We start from the raw sequence: 19177 nt of genomic DNA on the forward strand, positions 1-19177 counted from the left end.
AAACATAACAAATTATACAAAAAAATCCCAGAGATAAATATAACTGAAGTGGTTGGGATTTTTCAAGACTATGATTTAAAATAACGTATAGGTTTCCATTCAGGTAACACTGGGAATATACACATGTGCAAATACCTGTACCCACAGAGAACGCCATGGAAGTCTGCCACAGGACTGTGACCTTGGAAATGTTCAGGGCATTTCCTTTAAAACTGTTTTAGGATATCACAGGATAGTCTCATTCACTGACCTTGTGTAGCTCTAGGTCAGACTTTTCGAAATACAGTAACTACATTTGTTGATCCTTATCCTCCACCTCTGATGATGCTTACTGTGTTGATGGCATAATATTGGAATAATGCTCAGAAGGCAGAGTAATATCACAAGCAAGAGACTAAATTTAGATTTATTAATTTAGATTATTAATTCTCTGGCTTGTCTTTTTCATTTGTTGTATGTTTGTTTCTAACTCAGCCTTTTGTCTAATATTTATATTACTTGTGACCAATATAAATTCTAAAGTCTAAAATGCTAATTAAATTAAGTGAATATAAAAGCTTTCCATGGCATTCCCCCCCCCCCCCTTGCAATCAGGCTCTTTATTTTAAAAAAAATCATTTCCTCCACAGTATTTATCCTGGTCTACACTGACTTCTAAAATGCATTCAGCATAGTGTCAGCTAATATGTTTGATAGCTACCATGTTCAGCATGGTACAAACTTGACTACGCTTGTCAAGAATCATGTTAGCTGACATGATGACAGAGGTCAGTTTAGAATAGTCTCCAATATAGAGCCTAGCAACACAATTCTTGAAAACCATGCACAGACATGGGGATGAATTGTAGCACAGAGAAGGCCTACGTGTGGGGAGGGTAGAAGGGGAAGATTAATAAAACAACTCCTGGAGTACTTTGCTATAGCAAATTACTCTACAGACTAAATGGTGGGAACATTCACCCTCTGCACATACAATTGATGTGAATGACTGTGCCCCAGTGTTGGCAGGGCACTTGGGATGTGTGTGTATAAAGAGGTGGGTTTGAGGAGGAAGCAGGGTCCAGGAGACATGCAGCAGCTTCTGAATTGCTCCCCATTCTGCAGGTGTTAATACTTCTATAGCAAAGCAGATCTTGTGGATGGCTGTGTTGTGTAGGCTGCTAGTGGCAGAAGGGGAAGAGTCTCTTGAATGCAGTTTTGGCTGGAGGCAGTCACTGATATTAATGGGCTTGTCTATGCTAAAGTAAAACTGTTTTTGTAATCAGTACATGATGCTCTGATCTGACTGGGTTACCCCAAACACTGTGGAGGTGTGTCCAGGCAGCCGCTTTTCTTTCAAAACCCAATTTGTGTGTTAACCATGTTTGTGTGTCTACAGCATGTGCCATGACAGCAGACTCAGTGCAGTTCTTGCACACAAGGGGCTTGTGCACTCCAGGGGTACTTCTCCAGTATAAAAGTTAGCTTGAATTAGGCTAGCTTGAACTCCAGCCTACTATCTTGAGAAACCACTCTGTGAAACAACACTTGAGCTATTCAGAGTGATTGAATTAGCAGCACAGAACCACTGGATTAGCAATGTGTTGCTGTGACTTGAGCTACTGCATCACTGTACTATAGTGAGTTTCAATCTCCCTGCCCAGAGGCTGCTCTGGGGCATAGGCAAGGTAGGCAGCTGCTTAGGGAGGCAGATTTCTGAGGGCTACACATGCTGGGACCTCCCTATTTCCTTCCACTGGTGGTGGCAGGGGATAAGGATAGTGGGGCTACTTGGGATGGGATGGCCACCAGCTGGGGCTCAAAGGAGCAGAAAGTGGCCTCCAACTGAGGTGCTAGGGAAGTGCTCCTATGTGCTCCTCACACCTCAGCTACTCCCTGCCCGCACACAAGTGAGAGCGTGGCTGTGGCTGAGGCACTGAGCAGCTAGGCACTACTGTTGCTTCAGCTCCATGTTGGCACCCAGCCCACACCTCCGACTCCATGCCTGGCACTATGGGCCCTGCCCTGGACTTGCCCTGTGCTATGGACCTGACAGGAAGGGGCTCATCCAGAAAGACATAGGGGCAGAGTGGGAGCCAGGTGGGGGTTGCTAGGGGCTGGTTCGGGAATGTGGCATCCTGGGGGCCAGATGGTGTGTGTGGGCTGAGCTGGGGGAGTGAACAGCATTGTAGTGTGTGAAGGCTGGGGTGTGTTTGAGCTGAGTGGCTCCAGGGGAAGAGTGGCTGGGGGTGGGAGGGCCCCAGTCCTGTGGGGTGGAGGATAAGGAGGGGGGGCAGAGGGTGCCTGTTGCAAACTTCTAAAGGGGTAGGAAGAGGGCAGCAAACTGAAGTTTTGTCTGGGGTAGTGGATTGGCTTGAGGAGCCTCTGTCCTGGAAACAGGCCCCCTTCCCCACTAGGCCTGCTGTCTCGAGCTTAAAGCACCATTTAACTCGAACTACAGACTTTCGTGTGTGGATGGGAGTCAAGTTAGGCGCAACGTTTGCCTCCTCCACCCCCACATGCCGCCCTGCCCCCACCGCGCCCCACTGCTCTCCCTGCTCCGGCATGGCCAGAGGGCTCTGGAAGCGCTGGGTGAGGGGCCCCGCTCCGCGCAGCAGCGCCCGTGTCCAGGGGACTCGCACCGGGCACCCTCTCCCTGCTGGGCCGGGCACACAGGCGGGGAGAGACGCAGGGCGCCCTCGCCGCGACGGGGCGGGGACTGACTGCCCGGGCGGTGCAGCCCCCGTCCCTCCTCCCCGGCGTGTGTGCATGCTGGGCGGGGAGGCGGCTGCCCCCGGCCAGGCCAGGGGCGGCTCAGATTGAAGGAGGAGACAGAGCCGAGAGCTGCCGGAAACGTCTAAGCGGCAGCCGCGCGAGCCCCGGGGAGCCCGTAATGCCCTGGAGGAAGAATGTGAGCAGCTGACAGCAACTCCGGAGCGCTGCTGTACCCGCCGCCTGCTTTGCTGCGGGGCCGGGCCAGACTCAAGGGGGCCGGCTCGTGAGAGAAGCAGACTTCCCCTGGGAGGGGAAGGGGGGACGCGCTCTCCTGCAAGTTCCCCTCTACTCCCCCCAAGCCCCCGCTGCTGCTCTCTGCTCAGCCTCGCCTGGCCCCCCTTGGCAGCGGGGCTGGTGCCGCTGCTGCCATGGGGCTGCCCACTCTGGAGTTCAGCGATTCCTACTTGGACAGCCCGGATTTCAGAGAGCGGCTGCAGTGTCACGAGATTGAGCTGGAGAGGACCAACAAGTTCATCAAGGAGCTGATCAAGGACGGCAGCCTGCTCATCGGGGCCTTCAGGAGTGAGTAGGGGGTTGGAAGCGGGACAGGGCATATCTGGGGCGGGGGGATTTAGGGAGAGGAGGGTGTGGGAGAAAGAGGCTTCTTTTGTTTGAATGGATGTAGGGAAAGGGCTCCCCTGCTGGCAGCCAAAACACAAAGTTTGCTAAAGTTTTTGTCCCCCACCTCCTTCAGGGAGATGGATCAAAGCGTGGGGGTGAGACCTTCAGTCTTGACTTGCATGTCATTTTTCTTGTCTTTTTGCATACCTGGTGTGTTTCTGAAGAGACCCCAGCGTTCAGCTGTGTGTGTTTTAGGAGCGGGTGGTAATTGTGCCTGGTCTAAGACCCAACTCATTCCTGATAAATTCAAGTGCTTTAAGAACACAGTGGCACTTTGGATAACAATATGATTCCTTGATAATCAAAGCTGCATCTGTGTGCCCATGTAGTATGTATTTTCACATGTGTGCAGCAGTTAAAACATACATGGTAAGGCTGCCATGAGGGAAATCTTCCCAGCAAGTGAGGGGAATAAGTCCCACATGGATTTGTGGGGATCAAAATTCAGATCGAGAATGTCATTATAAACTCACACCTATCACACTTTCTCAGTAATTGCATTCGTCAGTAGCGAACTGGTATCCTGAAGTGGTGGTTCTAAACAGTGATGGAAAAATTATATGTTAAATGGCCAAAGCAACAAATTGAATTTCTAATGACTTTGAGTGTGAGAGAGTATTTGTAACTTTTCTGGTTTTCTTGTATATTTTTAATGGATGTTTGTTTTTTAAATATAAGCTGTATAGCTTTTTGACTTCAACGTATCTATGTTTAAGAAGATAGTGACGGAAGGAGTAAACTAAATAGCTTAATGTTTCACCTTCCTTGAAGTTCCGGGTACTTTCATTGAATGGTGAAGGGGGCTCTTAATGTGTTCTGGGAAATGGGTTTCTTGTTCGAGTTGAGTCTGAAGAATGTAGAGCAAACATTAAAGGTTATTTCTGGTGTTACTGCTTCCATTTTGCACCTTTTCCCCCCTCTAGCCATTGTCATCCACTTCTTATCATTTAGTCAGACTGGATGATCCCTTTTGCCTGTTGATCAGATATATTTGGTCAGAGCTATTGCTTGACCAGAGGAGTTGATGACATACAGTTTCTCATGCAACATTTAACAACCAAAGGAAAAAGCAAATCTCCACCATAATGTGCTACATCTTCACATACATTTTTCTCAAAATGATTATTTAATACTTATAAAAGTGAGCGTTTGCAGTATCACTGAGCCTGGCAAGCTGTGAGCAGATGTTACAACAAGCTTCCTACACATCTGTACTAGTAAATCTCACTGTTTCTTGTGCTCTGACTTTGCCTTGTTGCTCAGAACAGGATTTGAACTTGCAAATATTATAGGTGGGCAACAGTGTTATTGACAATTTCCACTTCTCATTATAGGTATAATATAGGTAAGGTATTTGTATTTATATAAATAAACAATCGGAGGCTTTGGTGATATGTACATATAAACCTAAATACATTTGCACACATCTACTCTCGGGATTAGCTTGGGTCTAAGCATTTAATTTTATGCAAGTACATACTGAATTAAATTTTCAGACTCTCAGATCTTTGTTTATGTAGAAAATGTGCAGGTATATATAAGAACATAAGAATGGCTATACTGGGTCAGACCAAAGGTCCATCTAGTCCAGTATACTATCTTCCAACAGTGGCCAAATCCAGGTGCCCCAGAGAGAATGAACAGAGCACGTAATCATCAAGTGATCCATCCCCTGTCGCCCATTCCCAGCTTCTGGCAAACAGAGGCTAGGGACACCATCCCTGCCCATCCTGGCTAATAGCCTTTGATGGACCTATCCTCCATGAATTTATCTAGTTCTTTTTTGAACCCTGTTAGTCTTGGCCTTCACAACATCCTCTGGCAAGGAGTTCCACAGGTTGATTGTTCGCTCTGTGAAAAAATACTTCCTTTTGTTTGTTTTAAACCTGCTGCCTATTAATTTCATTTGGTGCCCCTAGTTCTTGTGTTATGAGAAGGAGGAAATAACACTTCCTTATTGACTTTCTTCACACCAATCACGGTATTATAAACCTCTATCATATCCCCCCTTAGCCGTCTCTTTTCCAAGCCGAAAAGCCCCAATCTTATTACAGGTTTCAGAGTAGCAACCGTGTTAGTCTGTATCCGCAAAAAGAAAAGGAGGATTTGTGGCATCTTAGAGACTAGCTAATTTGCTAGTCTCTAAGGTGCCATAAGTCCTCCTCTTCTTTTTGCCAATCTTATTAATCGCTCCTTACATGAAAGCTGTTCCATGCCCCTAATAATTTTTGTTGTCCTTTTCTGAACCTTTTTCAGTTCCAATATATCTCTTTTGAGATGGGGTGACCACATCTGCATGCAGTATGCAAGATGTGGGCGTACCATGGATTTACAATATAGCCAGGAACTTTGATGCTACGGATTAGCTAAAGCTTGTTTAGTTAGTTTGATTTTAGATTTGGTCTGTGTTTAGAACAGGAGATTTCAAAGAAATCACCAGTCATAAACTTCAAATACTCGTAAACTAAGAGAGAGAAAAAGTTGTGTTTCTTCTTGCAAGCATGTAAGTTTTTTTTTTTTTTCTTTTCTGTCTATATGGGTTTGACACAACTATATAGATGAAAGTATTTGAAGCTAGATAGCTGGCAAAACCAAACTGGCCCTGATCCTGTGTGGTGTTGAGCCTGTACAACTTTTCTTATCAGTGGGTGCTTAGTGCTTTTCTGAGCCAGATTAATTTGTGTTCACATCTGGAACTGAACTAAATAAAATATGAACAAAAAATTTCTTCTTAACTGGTAACCTAAAGAAGGTAGAGGTGGAGGTGAGTGTGTGTGGGTAGTGTTATTTGGATGCACTAATTTAGGTCCCAATCTTGCAAACACTTATACACTTCTACCCCGATATAACGCTGTGCTCGGGAGCCAAAAAATCTTACCGCATTATAGGTAAAACCGCATTATATTTTGAACTTGCTTTGATTCACCGGAGTTCACAGCCCTGCCCCCTCTCCCGGTGTGCTGCTTTACCGTGTTATATCTGAATTCGTGTTATATTGGGTCGTGTTATATCGGGGTAGAGGTGTATGTGTTAAACTTCACACATGTGAGTAATCCCATTGAGTTCAGTGCTTGCAGGATTGATACCTTAATCTCAACCACTTTTCCATTCTCTGGGCAAAAAAACCAGTTCTATGATGATTAAAATGATTTGTTCTACAAGTCTTATTTAGCTTAAGAGCCTTACGGAAGAATTTCCTTCGTTTGACATCACTCATTTTATTGTACATACGCTATTCTGAAGAGCTCATTGCTGTAGTACTGCTGAGTCCTCCAAAGCTGAGATCTTTTATTTTCTAGAAAGAACTACCACTCTCCTCCCAGCTCTGTTCAAACAGCGTTCTGTTAGCGGCCAGATACAGAGATTTGACTCCAGGAGAGTAATGCCAGGGTAACTTTATAACAAGATGACTTTGGAAGTGTCTGTGTTTATCACTGACTATGGGGAAAAAATGAAAAATTTGTTTTCGTACCCACGGGTGGATTTTGGTATAAAGGAGGACTGTAAAAACGCCATCACTTCTCTGGCAAGTAACAGCAGTTTACAAGAACTAAAGTTCTCATGGAGAAGCAATATTTGTTAGAGGTCTTTTGGCTTGTGTATATGCTTTACCTATTCTGTCTTAGCTTTTAAAATCAATGCAGTGTTATAGCAAGGCTGTTTTGTTTGAGTTGAAAAATCTAATCAAACACCTGAGTAAATAATTAATGTAATGACGGACTCTTGCGTTTCAGTCTTCAAGCCTTAACAGTCTGTTATGCAATCTTGGAAAACTACTGTTTTCATTTACTCTGTCCCACGTTTCTTTGATGAACTAGTATTAATATTCTCTGATATATAGATGCCCTCTCAGAAATTGCTTACAAGTAGAGCTTTATGAAACTCAGAAACTTTGGATTTCAAGAGTTTCAGTGAGTGTTGATGTACCTCTTTTGCGTTTTGTTTAAAACTTTTAAAAGGAATTTGATTGCATATGGATCTTCATGTCGTCTTGCTGTTGTTTAAGGGGGTCCTTTCTGGGAAGGGAGAAACTGAGCACCTGATGCATGGCCGACTGAAGTCTATGAGAATCTTTCCACAGACTTCAAAGGGTTTTGGAGTAGGTCCTTCCATAATAAATATGTAGGAGAAACAGTGAAACTGGCTCTACTTAAATTGAAAAGATGGAGAGAAATATTTCTTTTTCTAACTTTACAATTATCTAAATCCTAGGTGTTACTTGTAACGCTAGAGTAGATATACAATTTTCAGATGGAAATAAAAGTTGATAAGTCCTTTCCCATGGTTAAAGTGGCGTGTAATGAAAACTTGTCAGGATAAATTGTAAAAACATAATTTTAAAACTCTCTGGCAGGATGCCCTGTATGTTGGTAAAGGTGGGATGAATGAGTTTAGTATTTAATGCAGGGGTGGGCAAACTATGGCCTGGGGGCTGCATCCAGCCCTTCAGACATTTTAATCTGGCCCCCACTCCGGTGCTCCAGTCGGAGAGTGGGGTCGGGGGCTTGCCCTGCTCAGTGTGTACCGTTGCTCTGCATGGCTCCCGGAAACACTGGCATGTCCCCACTCCGACTCCTACATGTAGGGGCAGCCACGGGGTCGGCACGCTGCCCCTGCCCCTAGCACCGCCCCCACAGCTTCCATTGGTCAGGAACCATGGCCAATGGGAGATGCAGGGGCGGTGCCTGCAGACGGGGCAGCGGCAGAGCTGCCTGGCGGTGCCTTTGCATAGGAGCTGGAAGGCGGACATGCTGCTGTTTCTGGGAGCTGCATGAGGTAAGCACCACCCGGAGCCTGAACCCCTGCCCCCCTCTCTGATCCCCTTCCTGCCCTCCGAACTCCTTGGTCCCAGCCTGGAGCACCCTCCTGCATCCCAAACCCTAATCCCCAGCCCCACCCCAGAGCCCACACCCCTAGACAGAGCCCTCCGCCCCCACACCCCTACCTCCTGCCCCAGTTTGGAGCTGCCTCTCGCACACTGAACTCCTCATTTCTGGACCCACCACAGAGCCTGCACCCCCTCCCCCATCCCAACCTCCAATTTTGTGAGCATTCATGGCCCGCCATACAATTTCCATACCCAGATGTGGCCTTCGGGCCAAAAAGTTTGCCCACCCCTGATTTAATGGATGTTTTGTCTAATCATGGAGTATTCTGAAGCTGACTCAAGTTCATATATTTCTTATTACAACCACCAACACCGCTGTGTTCTCTGTCATTCCTAAAAGTGCTGATTTCCAAAGTAATGCATAGGTCCCTAATACTATAGTATATGACATGCCGGCTGAGTTCCGTGAGGTCATTCTAGACAATCTGCTAGAGTGGTATTACCTGGATTGATGTCAGATCATTAGCAACTTCCCCAGCTCACTTGCCATATTCCCATATTGCCTGCAGGTAAGCTAGGCTTTTTGAGGCTATCTTCAAGTAGCCTATAGTTTCTGGTGAGCTCAGCTCAGTTTGGTGGTGGCTTGCATACTAGAACATTGCATTTTTTTAGTCCTCAAGCTGATTTCAGCCTGTCTGAGTCTGTATTTGTGGCTTCAGTATAATGGGATACTTCACTTTGTCATTATCATAGCGTTATCATAACCTAGTGATGCAGCTCATTTTGTTCCCTTTTTAAGGGTTCACTTTATCTATATGCACATAATGACCATTTCTATTGTCAAGAGAATAGACTCCCTGGAAAGGTACCTTTCCAAACATTTAACTTTGGTATATTGACAATAAAGATAAAGTAGGCTCATGCACTGTTCTGTGTTCTTTGATAGAGGGTTACTTTACCCTTGACTTTCCTCTAACTTGTGAATTGAAGTAACATTCATTTATCTTGTAATTTAGTGTGGAAAAACCACTCTGTTTCTGGTCCAACTGAACTTGTTGATAAATACCATAGCCAGATACAAGTTCATAAACTATTTAATCTGATATGTTCCCGAGGCAACAATTCAGCAAAGCCTTTAAAATCATGCTTAACCTTTAAGTGCTTTTCTTAAGTTAAGTGTTTTTCTAAATAAAGGTGGACCACTGAACTGGGTCTTAAATCTTTCTTTCTCATTAATTATGTCTTGTTTTCCCCCTCCATAGAACATTAGGGTTGGAAGAGACCTCAGGAGGTCATCTAGTCCAACCCTCTGCTCAAACCAGGACCAACAGCAACTAAATCATCCCAGCTAGAGCTTTGTCAAGCAGAGCCTTAAAAGCCTCTAAGAATGGAGAACCTATCATCAAGTGATCCATCCCCTGTCGCCCATTCCCAGCTTCTGGCAAACAGAGGCTAGGGACACCATCCCTGCCCATCCTGGCTAATAGTCATTGATGGACCTATCTATCCTCCATGAATTTATCTAGTGCTTTTTTGAACCCTGGTAGTCTTGGCCTTCACAACATCCTCTGGCAAGGAGTTCCACAGGTTGATTGTTCATTGTGTGAAAAAATACTTAATTTTTTTTTGTTTTAAACCTGCTGCCTATTAATTTCATTTGGTGGCTCCTAGTTCTTGTGTTATGAGAAGGAGGAAATAACACTTCCTTATTGACTTTCTCCACACCAGTCATGATTTTATAAACCTCTATCATATCCCCACCTTAGTCATCTCTTTTCGAAGCTGAGAAGTCCCAGTCTTATTAATCTCTCCTCATACAGAAGTCGTTCCATACCCCTAATAGTTTTTGTTGCCCTTTTCTGAACCTTTTCCAATTCCAGTATATCTTTTTTGAGATAGGGCAACCACATCTGCACGCAGTATTCAAGATGTGGGTGTACCATGGATTTATATAGCTGCAATATGATATTTTCTGTCTTATTATCTATCCTTTTCTTAATGATTCCCAACATTCTGTTTGCTTTTTGGACAGCCGCTGCACATTGAGTGGATGTTTTCAGAGAACAATCCACAAAGACTCCAAGATCTCTTTCTTGAGATTCTACCACCACCCTAGGTAACTTCACCATCCTTCTAGTGAAATAGCTTTTCCTAATATCCAACGTAGACCTCCCCCACTGCAACTTGAGACCATTGTGCCTTGTTCTGTCATCTTCCACCACTGAGAACAGCCTAGCTCCATCCTCTTTGGAACCCCCCTTCAGGTAGATGAGGGCTGCTATCATATCCCCTCTCACTCGTCTCTTCTGCAGACTGAATAAGCCCAGTTCCCTCAGCCTCTCCTCGTAAGTCATGTGCCCCAGTCCCCTAATCATTTTCGTTGTCCTCCGCTAGACTCTCTCCAATTTGTCCACATCCTTTCTGTAGCGGGGAGGCCCCAAACTGGATGCAACACCAGTGATGGATAGAGGGGAATAATCACTTCCCTCGATCTGCTGGCAATGCTCCTACTAATGCATCCCAATATGCTGTTAGCCTTCTTGGCAACAAGGGCACGCCGTTGACTCATATCCAGCTTCTCGTCCATGGTAATTCCCAGGTCTTTTTATGCAGAACTGCCGCTTAGCCCGTCGGTCTCCAGCCTGTAGCAGTGCATGTGATTCTTCCATCCTAAGTGCAGGACTCTGCATTTGTCTTTTTTGAACCTCGTCAGATTTATTTTTAGCCCAATCCTCCAATTTTTCTAGGTTACTCTATACCCTATCCCTACCCTCCAGCATATCTACCTCTCCCCCAAGCTTAGTGTCATCCGCAAATTTGTTGAGGGTGCAATCCATCCAATCGTCCAGATCATTAATGAAGATGTTGAACAAAACTGGCCGCAGGACCGACTCCTGGGGCACTCTGCTTGATACCGGCTGCCAACTAGACATCGAGCCGTTGATCACTACCCTTTGAGCCTGACGATCTAGCCAGCTTTCTATCCACCTTGTAGTCCATTCATCCAATCCATACTTTTTTTTTACTTGCTGGCAAGAATACTGTGGGAGACCATATGAAAAGCTTCTCTTTGTTCGCAGCATACTTCTTAATTTCTTTCCTTAATTATTGATTGTATGGTGAAATAAATAAGGAACTCAGACACAATATTTCTCTACACAGCTCTTTTCAGTAAGTTGGTCAATATACTGTCTACTCAATTCTTAATACAGTAAAGCATTTCAAGAGATAAATTGCATGGAAGGTGCAATATAAGATTAAGTTGTTTAATGTTAATGTCTGTTACTGGCCTACTGTTATGGCAAGTTGATAAAAATTGAATTAAAAATACACACAACTAATACACGTACAGTACAAGTAATTGAATGGCTTCTTGCGCGGTAAACTCTTCCGTTCCCACACCTTTAGTGGCCGCTCTACCTGTCTCATGCCTTGATTAACCTAGCTGCAAGTTCATGCAGACAGAGTGTTAGGGCTACATTCGACTTGTTTTGAGTGTGTGTAGATTTCCAGCTGACTTGAATGAAGTTTCTCCTGCTTAAACAATGTCTGAATTTGTTCCTGTAGTACAGTATAAATAGGGCCCTACCAAAGTCACAGTCCATTTTGCTCAATTTCAATGTCATAGGATTTTAAAAATTGTAAATTTCATGATTTCAGCTATTTAAATCTGAAACTTCACAGTGTTGTAATTGTAGGGATGCTGACCCAAAAAGGAGTTGTGAGGGGGAGGGTTGCAAGGTGACTGTAGCGGCGTGGGTTGCGGTACGGCTACTCTAACTTCTGCTCAGTGGCATCAGATCCGCCTTCAGAGCTGGGCAGCTGGAGAGCGGCGGCTGCTGGCCGGGAGCCCAGCCTTGAAGGCGGAGCTGCCACCAGCAGCAGCGTAGAAATAAGGATGGCCTGGTATGGTATTGGCACCCTTACTTCTGTGCTGCTGCCTGCCCAGCTGGGCCCTCGGTAAGCAGCCGCTACTCTCCGTCTGCCCAGCTCTGAAGGCAGCAGCTCAGAAGTAAGGGTGGCAATACTGCGACCCCACCTAAAATAACCTTATGACCTCCCTAATCCCTTTTGGGTCAGGACCCCCAATTTGAGAAATGCTGGTCTCCCCTGTGAAATCTGTGTAGTGTAGGATAAAAGCACACAAAAAACCAGATTTCACGGTCTGTGAAACTGTCCTGTCTTCCCATTAGAAGAATTAGTAGTCTTAATAAACAATCAGCCTTGAAAAAGCCATCAGTACTATAATCTTCCTGACTTCGCCTTAAAAAGAAACTGGCCCATAAATGGAAATGCCAGCTCCTTCAGATGCATATTGTTTTTTTGTTTGACTGGAATTTTATATAGCTTACACCCACAAAGTCTCTGCCTCGAAACCCTGGTACAGTCCATGCCAAACTGCTAGCTATTTCCTTGTTGTACAAACTAATAATTAACCCCGGCGACGAACCCAGCTTTGCGTGTGAAAAGCTCATTGGGATTTCCAAGCTGGACAAAAGTTAAGCAAAAATATTACAAAATTGGAATTGACAATGTGGTCACTATATTCCCCTGGGAAACTTTTTTTGTAAAAGATTTATATTTTTCTACAGTTTTCCCATGTATAATGATATGTATACTTCTGGTGCCAGGAAATGTTTAAATATGTCTTCTAGATTCCAACTATAGCAGCAGTAAATGACGTCAGTAAATTACACTTACTGGCTTTTGGTAGCAGTCAGTCTTTTATTTTTACAATTTTAGTTCTTTTTAAGGAAATATTTCATCGACTTGCACCTAATATTCTGTGGTAGAGTTATTACAGTGGTGATACACCAGATCTTTGCTGCGACTCATTTTAGTTTTGTTGTTGAAAGAGTCACATATGATTTCTGTTTGAGAGGAGATTTGAAAATAATATATATGGAAGTGCATACACAGCTTTCCTTAGGGAGTCTTATTTCATTAATTTATTTATAATGCAAAATTATGACTTGCTGTCTGCTAGTATAGCTATGAAAAAGCAGGGTCCAGAACATATGGCAACACACTCAGTTTCTGTGCTGGATTGATTTAAATCACAGTGATTTAAATAACTGATTTTAATTATGTTTTAAATCAGCAAGCAGAAAACTTTGATTTAAATAATTGATTTTTAATCTGGTTTTGCATTTACACTTTTTAGTTATTTTTTTCCAAAGAAAAGTTGATACCCATTGCTTGGTACCATTAAAACATGCTGATTTGCAACTAAATACAGCCTTTACACTAAATCTGGTGGTTTTTTGTTTGGTGCTATTGAGGAGGAGACACTATATTTAAGCAGTTATACAGCTTAATTTATATTTGTTCAGATTCTTATTTTTTTACACCTTTTATTGTGTTAAAATATGGTGAATAATATGCTTTTTATTTACTAGATTATGATTAATTTTTTACTTGGGCTTTGCTCTGTATCGTTGAAAATTTAATTAAAAGTGCATAAAATATTTTATTTTTTATTAAACTATCTAAAGCAGGGATCTGCAACCTTTGGCACGCAGCCCATCAGGAAAAGCCGCTGGCGGGCTGGGACGGTTTGTTTACCTGCAATGTCCGCAGGTTTGGCAATCGTAGCTCCCACCAGCTGCAGGTTGCCATTCCAGGCCAATGGGGGCTGCGGGAAGCTGCGCAGGCCGAGGGATGTGCTGACAAGTCTGTAGTTCCCTGGATTCTCCTTCTTCCTTTTTTTTAAAGATGGGCACTATGTTTGCCTTTTTCCAATCATCAGGGACCTCCCCTGATCTCTATGAGTTTTCAAAGATAATGGCCAATGGCTCTGCAATCACATTAGCCAACTCCTTTAGCATCGTCAGATGCATTGCGTCCAGCCCCATGGATGTGTGTATGTCCAGCTTTTCTAAATAGACCTTAACTTGTTCTTTCACCACTGGGGGCTGCTCACCTCTTCCCCATACTGTGCTGCCCAGTGCAGCAGTCTGGGAGCTGACCTTGTCTGTGAAGACCGAGGCAAACAAAGCACTGAGTACTTCAGCTTTTTCCACATCATCAGTCACTAGGTTGCTTCCCCCATTCAGTAAGGGTCCCACACTTTCCCTGACCACCTTCTTGTTGCTAACGTACTTGTAGAAACCTTTCTTTTTACCCTTCACATCCCTTGCTAACTGCAACTCCAGTTGTGCTTTGGCCTTCCTGATTACACCCCTACATGCTCGAGCAATATTTTTATACTTCTCCCTAGTCATCTGTCCAAGTTTCCACTTCTTGTAAGCTTCCATTTTGTGTTTAAGCTCACCAAAGATTTCTCTGTTAAGCCAAGCTGGTCACCTGCTATATTTGCTATTCTTTCTGCATATCGGGATGGGTCACCTGGTGCAGGACTTCATCTTGGGATGTCAGTATTTTTCCACTGACTGGTGTGGGAACCAAGCTTTGAAACAAAGGGTTTCCACCATATGCAAAAGCTATATAAGGTAGGGGAGTGACTTCATCATGATTCTTCAGTGACTCCACACCAAGAAGACTCCTGGAAACACCTGAGGAACAAAGACTGAACTGGGGGAAGTGCTGGACCCAGGCTAAAAGGATTTTTAGCCTGTGAATGGAACACCTGGGGATTCCAAGCTGTTTGCTATCACTTAAAATCTATTTTTATATTTAATAAATTTGTTTTTGCTTTATCTAAAACCATTGTGTGGGAATCATAACTCAGGTGGAGAAAGCTGTTGCATATTCCTCTCCACATTGAGGGAGGGGGCGAATTTTATGAGCTTACACTCTACAGTTCCCCGTGCAATGCAAGACAGTATCATTTTGGGTTTATACTTCTGAGGGGGTGCATGTCTTAGGAACTGGGAGGTGCCGTAGCTGAAGCTTTCTCTGGTTAAAGAGCCTGCCTGCATGTACTGCAGCTAGGTATGCCTCTACCTGTATGTATGCTGGTGAAGGTGCAGGTTGAAGCCTGGAGGGCTTGGCAATACAGTGTAAGAGAGAATCCAGGCTGGTGGGTCGGGGGGCTTTGCAGTACCCCAGTTCCAGGTGGCCTCCATCACAATCCCCGATTATGCCCCTGCACTGCGGTCCCGCAACCTGTTTGTTCCTTTCTGTGCCCCCCTCCGCCCACTGCGTCTTCAAGACTGGAGAAGCTCTGTCCCAACGCCATGGCCCCAGGCTGCAGCCGGGAGTGAGAGCTCCCTCAGCCCAGAGGCTGCGGTAGTTAGCAAGACTGTCCCGGGGCCACAGCGCGTGTCCGGATGCTGGGGCTTTCCCCACCACCACCCGCGCTTCTGCGGGAGACCAGTGTCGGGGCTCTGGGGCTTCTCCTGGAGAGTGCAGTTGGGCGCTGGGGGCTTCCCCTGTCGCCCCATGGCTTCTGCCAGGGATGGAGTTGTAGGGGGCTTCCCATGGGCGGCACATCACATAGGCTGGGGAAGGCTGTGCCTCCCCGAACAGCCTGGTATGGCCCCGCTCACGCTCCTCCCCAAAGCCCTGCTTGCCCTTTTCCCTTGGCCCCAGCCCAGGCAGGCTGCTCCTCTTCGAAAAACGTGCTGGGACTGGAACTAGGCAGCTGGGAGTTGGGGTGTCTGGGACCATCCAGCGCTGGGGCTGTGCTGCCCAGCGCTGTGGGGCGGGGGTGGAGGCACTGGGGCTCCCCACCCTGTGCTTGTGGGGGCCATGCACCACCTGCCCGCCTTATGTTTGGGAGCCTGGGGTCTGTGCGCCACTTGCCCGCTCTACACTGCGGGTCCTTGGGCGGGGGAAGGGGAGTAGGCCCAGCTGGGGGCTAGCCTCCTCCAGCTGGTGTTTCACCCACGCCCCATGGGGCTTCCCCTGCTGCCCTGTGCCGGGGAGCAGGGTCGGGGGCTTCCACCACCTTCCTGCCCATCCGGTGGTTGGGCAACGGATTTTTTTCCGCCCCCCCCCATTCCCCCCCAGTTGGCTGGGGCCCCTGGGCACAGGCTCTGTTGGCCCAGTGGCTAATCCACCACTGCATGGAGAACACCAGTTCCAGCAGGCAATGATTCAACTTGAGCAGCATGTCATCTGACTGGATCAAGATGAAGCATTGTGTGCTGGGCCCTGGGGTCACTGCAGGCTTCAAGTCTGCTAAAGATGAGAGAACTGCATTACAGATTGCACTTACGCTATGATGGGTTTCCTTATGCTTAAACTCTGAAATTGCCATTCTTTTAAGAGTCTGCAGTTCTGCAGTTGCATGATTTTAGGTGTAGTACCAAAGGAGTAACTTTAGAGCTCAAATGCCAAGGTGCTAAGTGCGGTGTAAGAATCTATGTAGTCGAAGAAGCAAAACAGTTTATTGTAACTTGAAAAAAACAAATCTGAATATGTATCAGAGGGGTAGCCGTGTTAGTCTGGATAGCGGCAAAGAGTCCCGTGGCACCTTATAGACTAACAGACGTATTGGGGCTTAAGCTTTCATGGGTGAATACCCACTTCGTCGGATGCAACCAAATGTGAATATGGTTTCTTTAATCAGGAACTTCAACCATTTAATATTTAAAATTACTTCTTCAAAGGTCAGTTTAATCTGATTCTTAATGATCCTATTTCTTTTCCTGCTATGTGCTTCATTTGATATGAATAGGATAAATGCATTCTATTAATAAGAAACTGGCTATTTTATAAGTATCATCTTTATTACAATGAAAAATGTGACTCTGTGGTCACTGAATTTCATAGAATCGTAGGACTGGAAGGGACTTCTAGTCCAGTCCCCTGCACTCAAGGCAGGACTAAGTATTGTCTAGACCACCACGACAGGTGTTTGTCTAACCTGCTCTTAAAAATCTCCAATGATGGAGATTCTACAGCCTCCTTAGGCAATTTATTCTGGTGCTTAACTACCCCGACAGGAAGTTTTTTCGTAATGTCCAACCTAAACCGCCCTTGCTGCAATTTAAGTCCACTGCTTCTTGTTCTATCCTCAGAGGTTAAGAAGAACAATTTTTCTCTCTCCTCCCTGTAACAACCTTTTACGTTATCATGTCCCCCCTCAGTCTTCTCTTCTCCAGAGTAAACAAACCCAATTTTTTCAGTCTTTCCTCATAGGTCATCTTTTCTAGACCTTTAATCATTTTTGTTGCTCCTCTCTGGACTTTCTCCAGTTTGTCCACATCTTTCCTGAATTGTGGCACCAAGAACTGGACACAATACTCCGGTTGAGGCCTGATCAGTGTGAGGTAGAGCAGAAGAATTACTTTTTGTTTCTTGCTTACAACCTTCCTGTTAATTCATCCGAGAAGGATGTTTGCTTTTTTTGCAACAGCGTTACAATGTTGACTCATATTTAGGTTGTGATCCACTGTAATCCCCAGATCCCTTTCAGCAGCACTCTTTCCTAGGCAGTTATTTCTCATTTTGTATGACTGCAACTGATTGTTCCTTCCTCAGTGGAGAACTTTGCATTTGTCCTTACTGAATTTCGTCCTCTTTACGTCAAACCATTTCGAGTTTTAATCCTATTCTCCAAAGTACTTGCAAACCCTCCCAGCATGGTATCATCTGCAGACTTTATAAGTGTACTCTCTATGCCGTTATCTAAATCACTGATGAAGATATTGAACAGAACCAGATCCATAACTGATCCCTGTGGGACCCCACTTGATATACCTTTCCAGCTTTACCATGAACTATTGATACCTGGTTGAAAAACCGTTCCTAGAGAGTAGTTATGCACCCACTTCATAGTAGCTCCATCTAGGTTGTATTTCCCTAGTTTGTTTATGAGAAGGTCATATGAGACAGTGTCAAAAGTAGGGCTGTCAAATGATTTAAAAAAGTTAATCACAATCGCAAGATTAAACAAAAGTTGCAATTAACCACAGTTTTAATAGTACTGTTACAATAATAGAATACCAATTTAAATGTATTATAAATATTTTGGATTTTCTGCATTTACAAATATATTGATTTCAGTTACAACACAATACGAAGTGTACAGTGTTCACTTCATATTTTTATTACAAATATTCACACTGTAAAAAGGTAAAAGAAATAGTAGTTTTCAATTCACCTCTGACAAGTACTATAGTGCAACTTCTTTATCATGAAAGTGCAACTTACAAATGTAGAATTTTTTTTTCACATAACTGTACTCAAAAACAAAACAATGTAAAACTTTAGAGACTACAAGTCAAAGCATTAAGTGACATATGAATGTTTAGCATATCTGACATGTAAATAACTTGTAATGCCAGCTGCAACAGTACCATGCAGACGTCTGTTCTCACTTTCAGGTGGCATTGTAAATAAACGGACAGCATTAGCACCCATAAATGTAAACTGACTTGTTTGTCTTGGATGAACAAGAAGTAGGACTGAGTGGACTTGTACTTCTACTTTGTCTTCTAAAGAACAGGTTTATCTCCATCAAGAATACGGGGAAATTTCTATTCTTTCCATTGAAATGATTTGTAAAACAGTGTTTTGCCTTGCTCTTTAAAGTTGTATAGAAAAGTAACACACTGATACAATAAGAAGACAATCCACTTTCAGAAATTAGATATTCAGATGTGAAAAAATATATTGATTAGAAAAAAGAAAATATAGCCATTACCTGTACAAGTTCGGGTTTTATCATCATCATTTGTGGGGGAAGAAAACCATTTCATTGCATTTAAGGCCAGAAGGGACCATAGTGGATGATCTCCAAATAAATCAGTGAAACCATAAGTGGAGTTTCAGAGTAGCAGCTGTGTTAGTCTGTATTCGCAAAAAGAAAAGGAGTACTCCTTTTCCTTTTGCATAAGTGGAGTAATACTAACATATAGGTTGTGCCGTGCAATCCCCAATTGAAGGGCTTATAAAAAATGTACCAGATATCTGCAACAGTAACTAGAGGACTAAGCCTACGAGCTAAGGATAGGAATGAAAGCTGGTGGGGCGAGAGACAAGATCTAGGAGCAGTGCCTCGGGCAGAAGTCTGGCCTCCCTTTCTCTTCCTGCTCAAGAAATTCCCACCATAGTCTGCAAAGG

At 44.4% G+C, this 19177-nt stretch overlaps 1 protein-coding gene across 4 annotated transcripts in view; it reads left to right on the top strand.

The window, feature by feature from the left end:
* The first annotated feature begins 2734 nt into the window (after nucleotides 1–2734).
* The window catches only part of ARHGAP42 (Rho GTPase activating protein 42), a 378378-nt gene continuing 361935 nt past the window's right edge, over nucleotides 2735–19177 (top strand). For all 4 annotated transcript variants that reach the window (XM_073337948.1, XM_073337938.1, XM_073337919.1 and 1 more), the window contains exon 1: nucleotides 2735–3276. In XM_073337948.1, the coding sequence (XP_073194049.1) occupies nucleotides 3123–3276 (154 nt within the window). In that variant the 5' untranslated portion in view covers nucleotides 2735–3122. The remainder of the gene's footprint in view (nucleotides 3277–19177) is intronic.

The sequence above is a fragment of the Lepidochelys kempii genome, chromosome 1 (genome assembly GCF_965140265.1).
Source record: "Lepidochelys kempii isolate rLepKem1 chromosome 1, rLepKem1.hap2, whole genome shotgun sequence".
Lineage (NCBI taxonomy): Eukaryota > Metazoa > Chordata > Testudines > Cheloniidae > Lepidochelys > Lepidochelys kempii.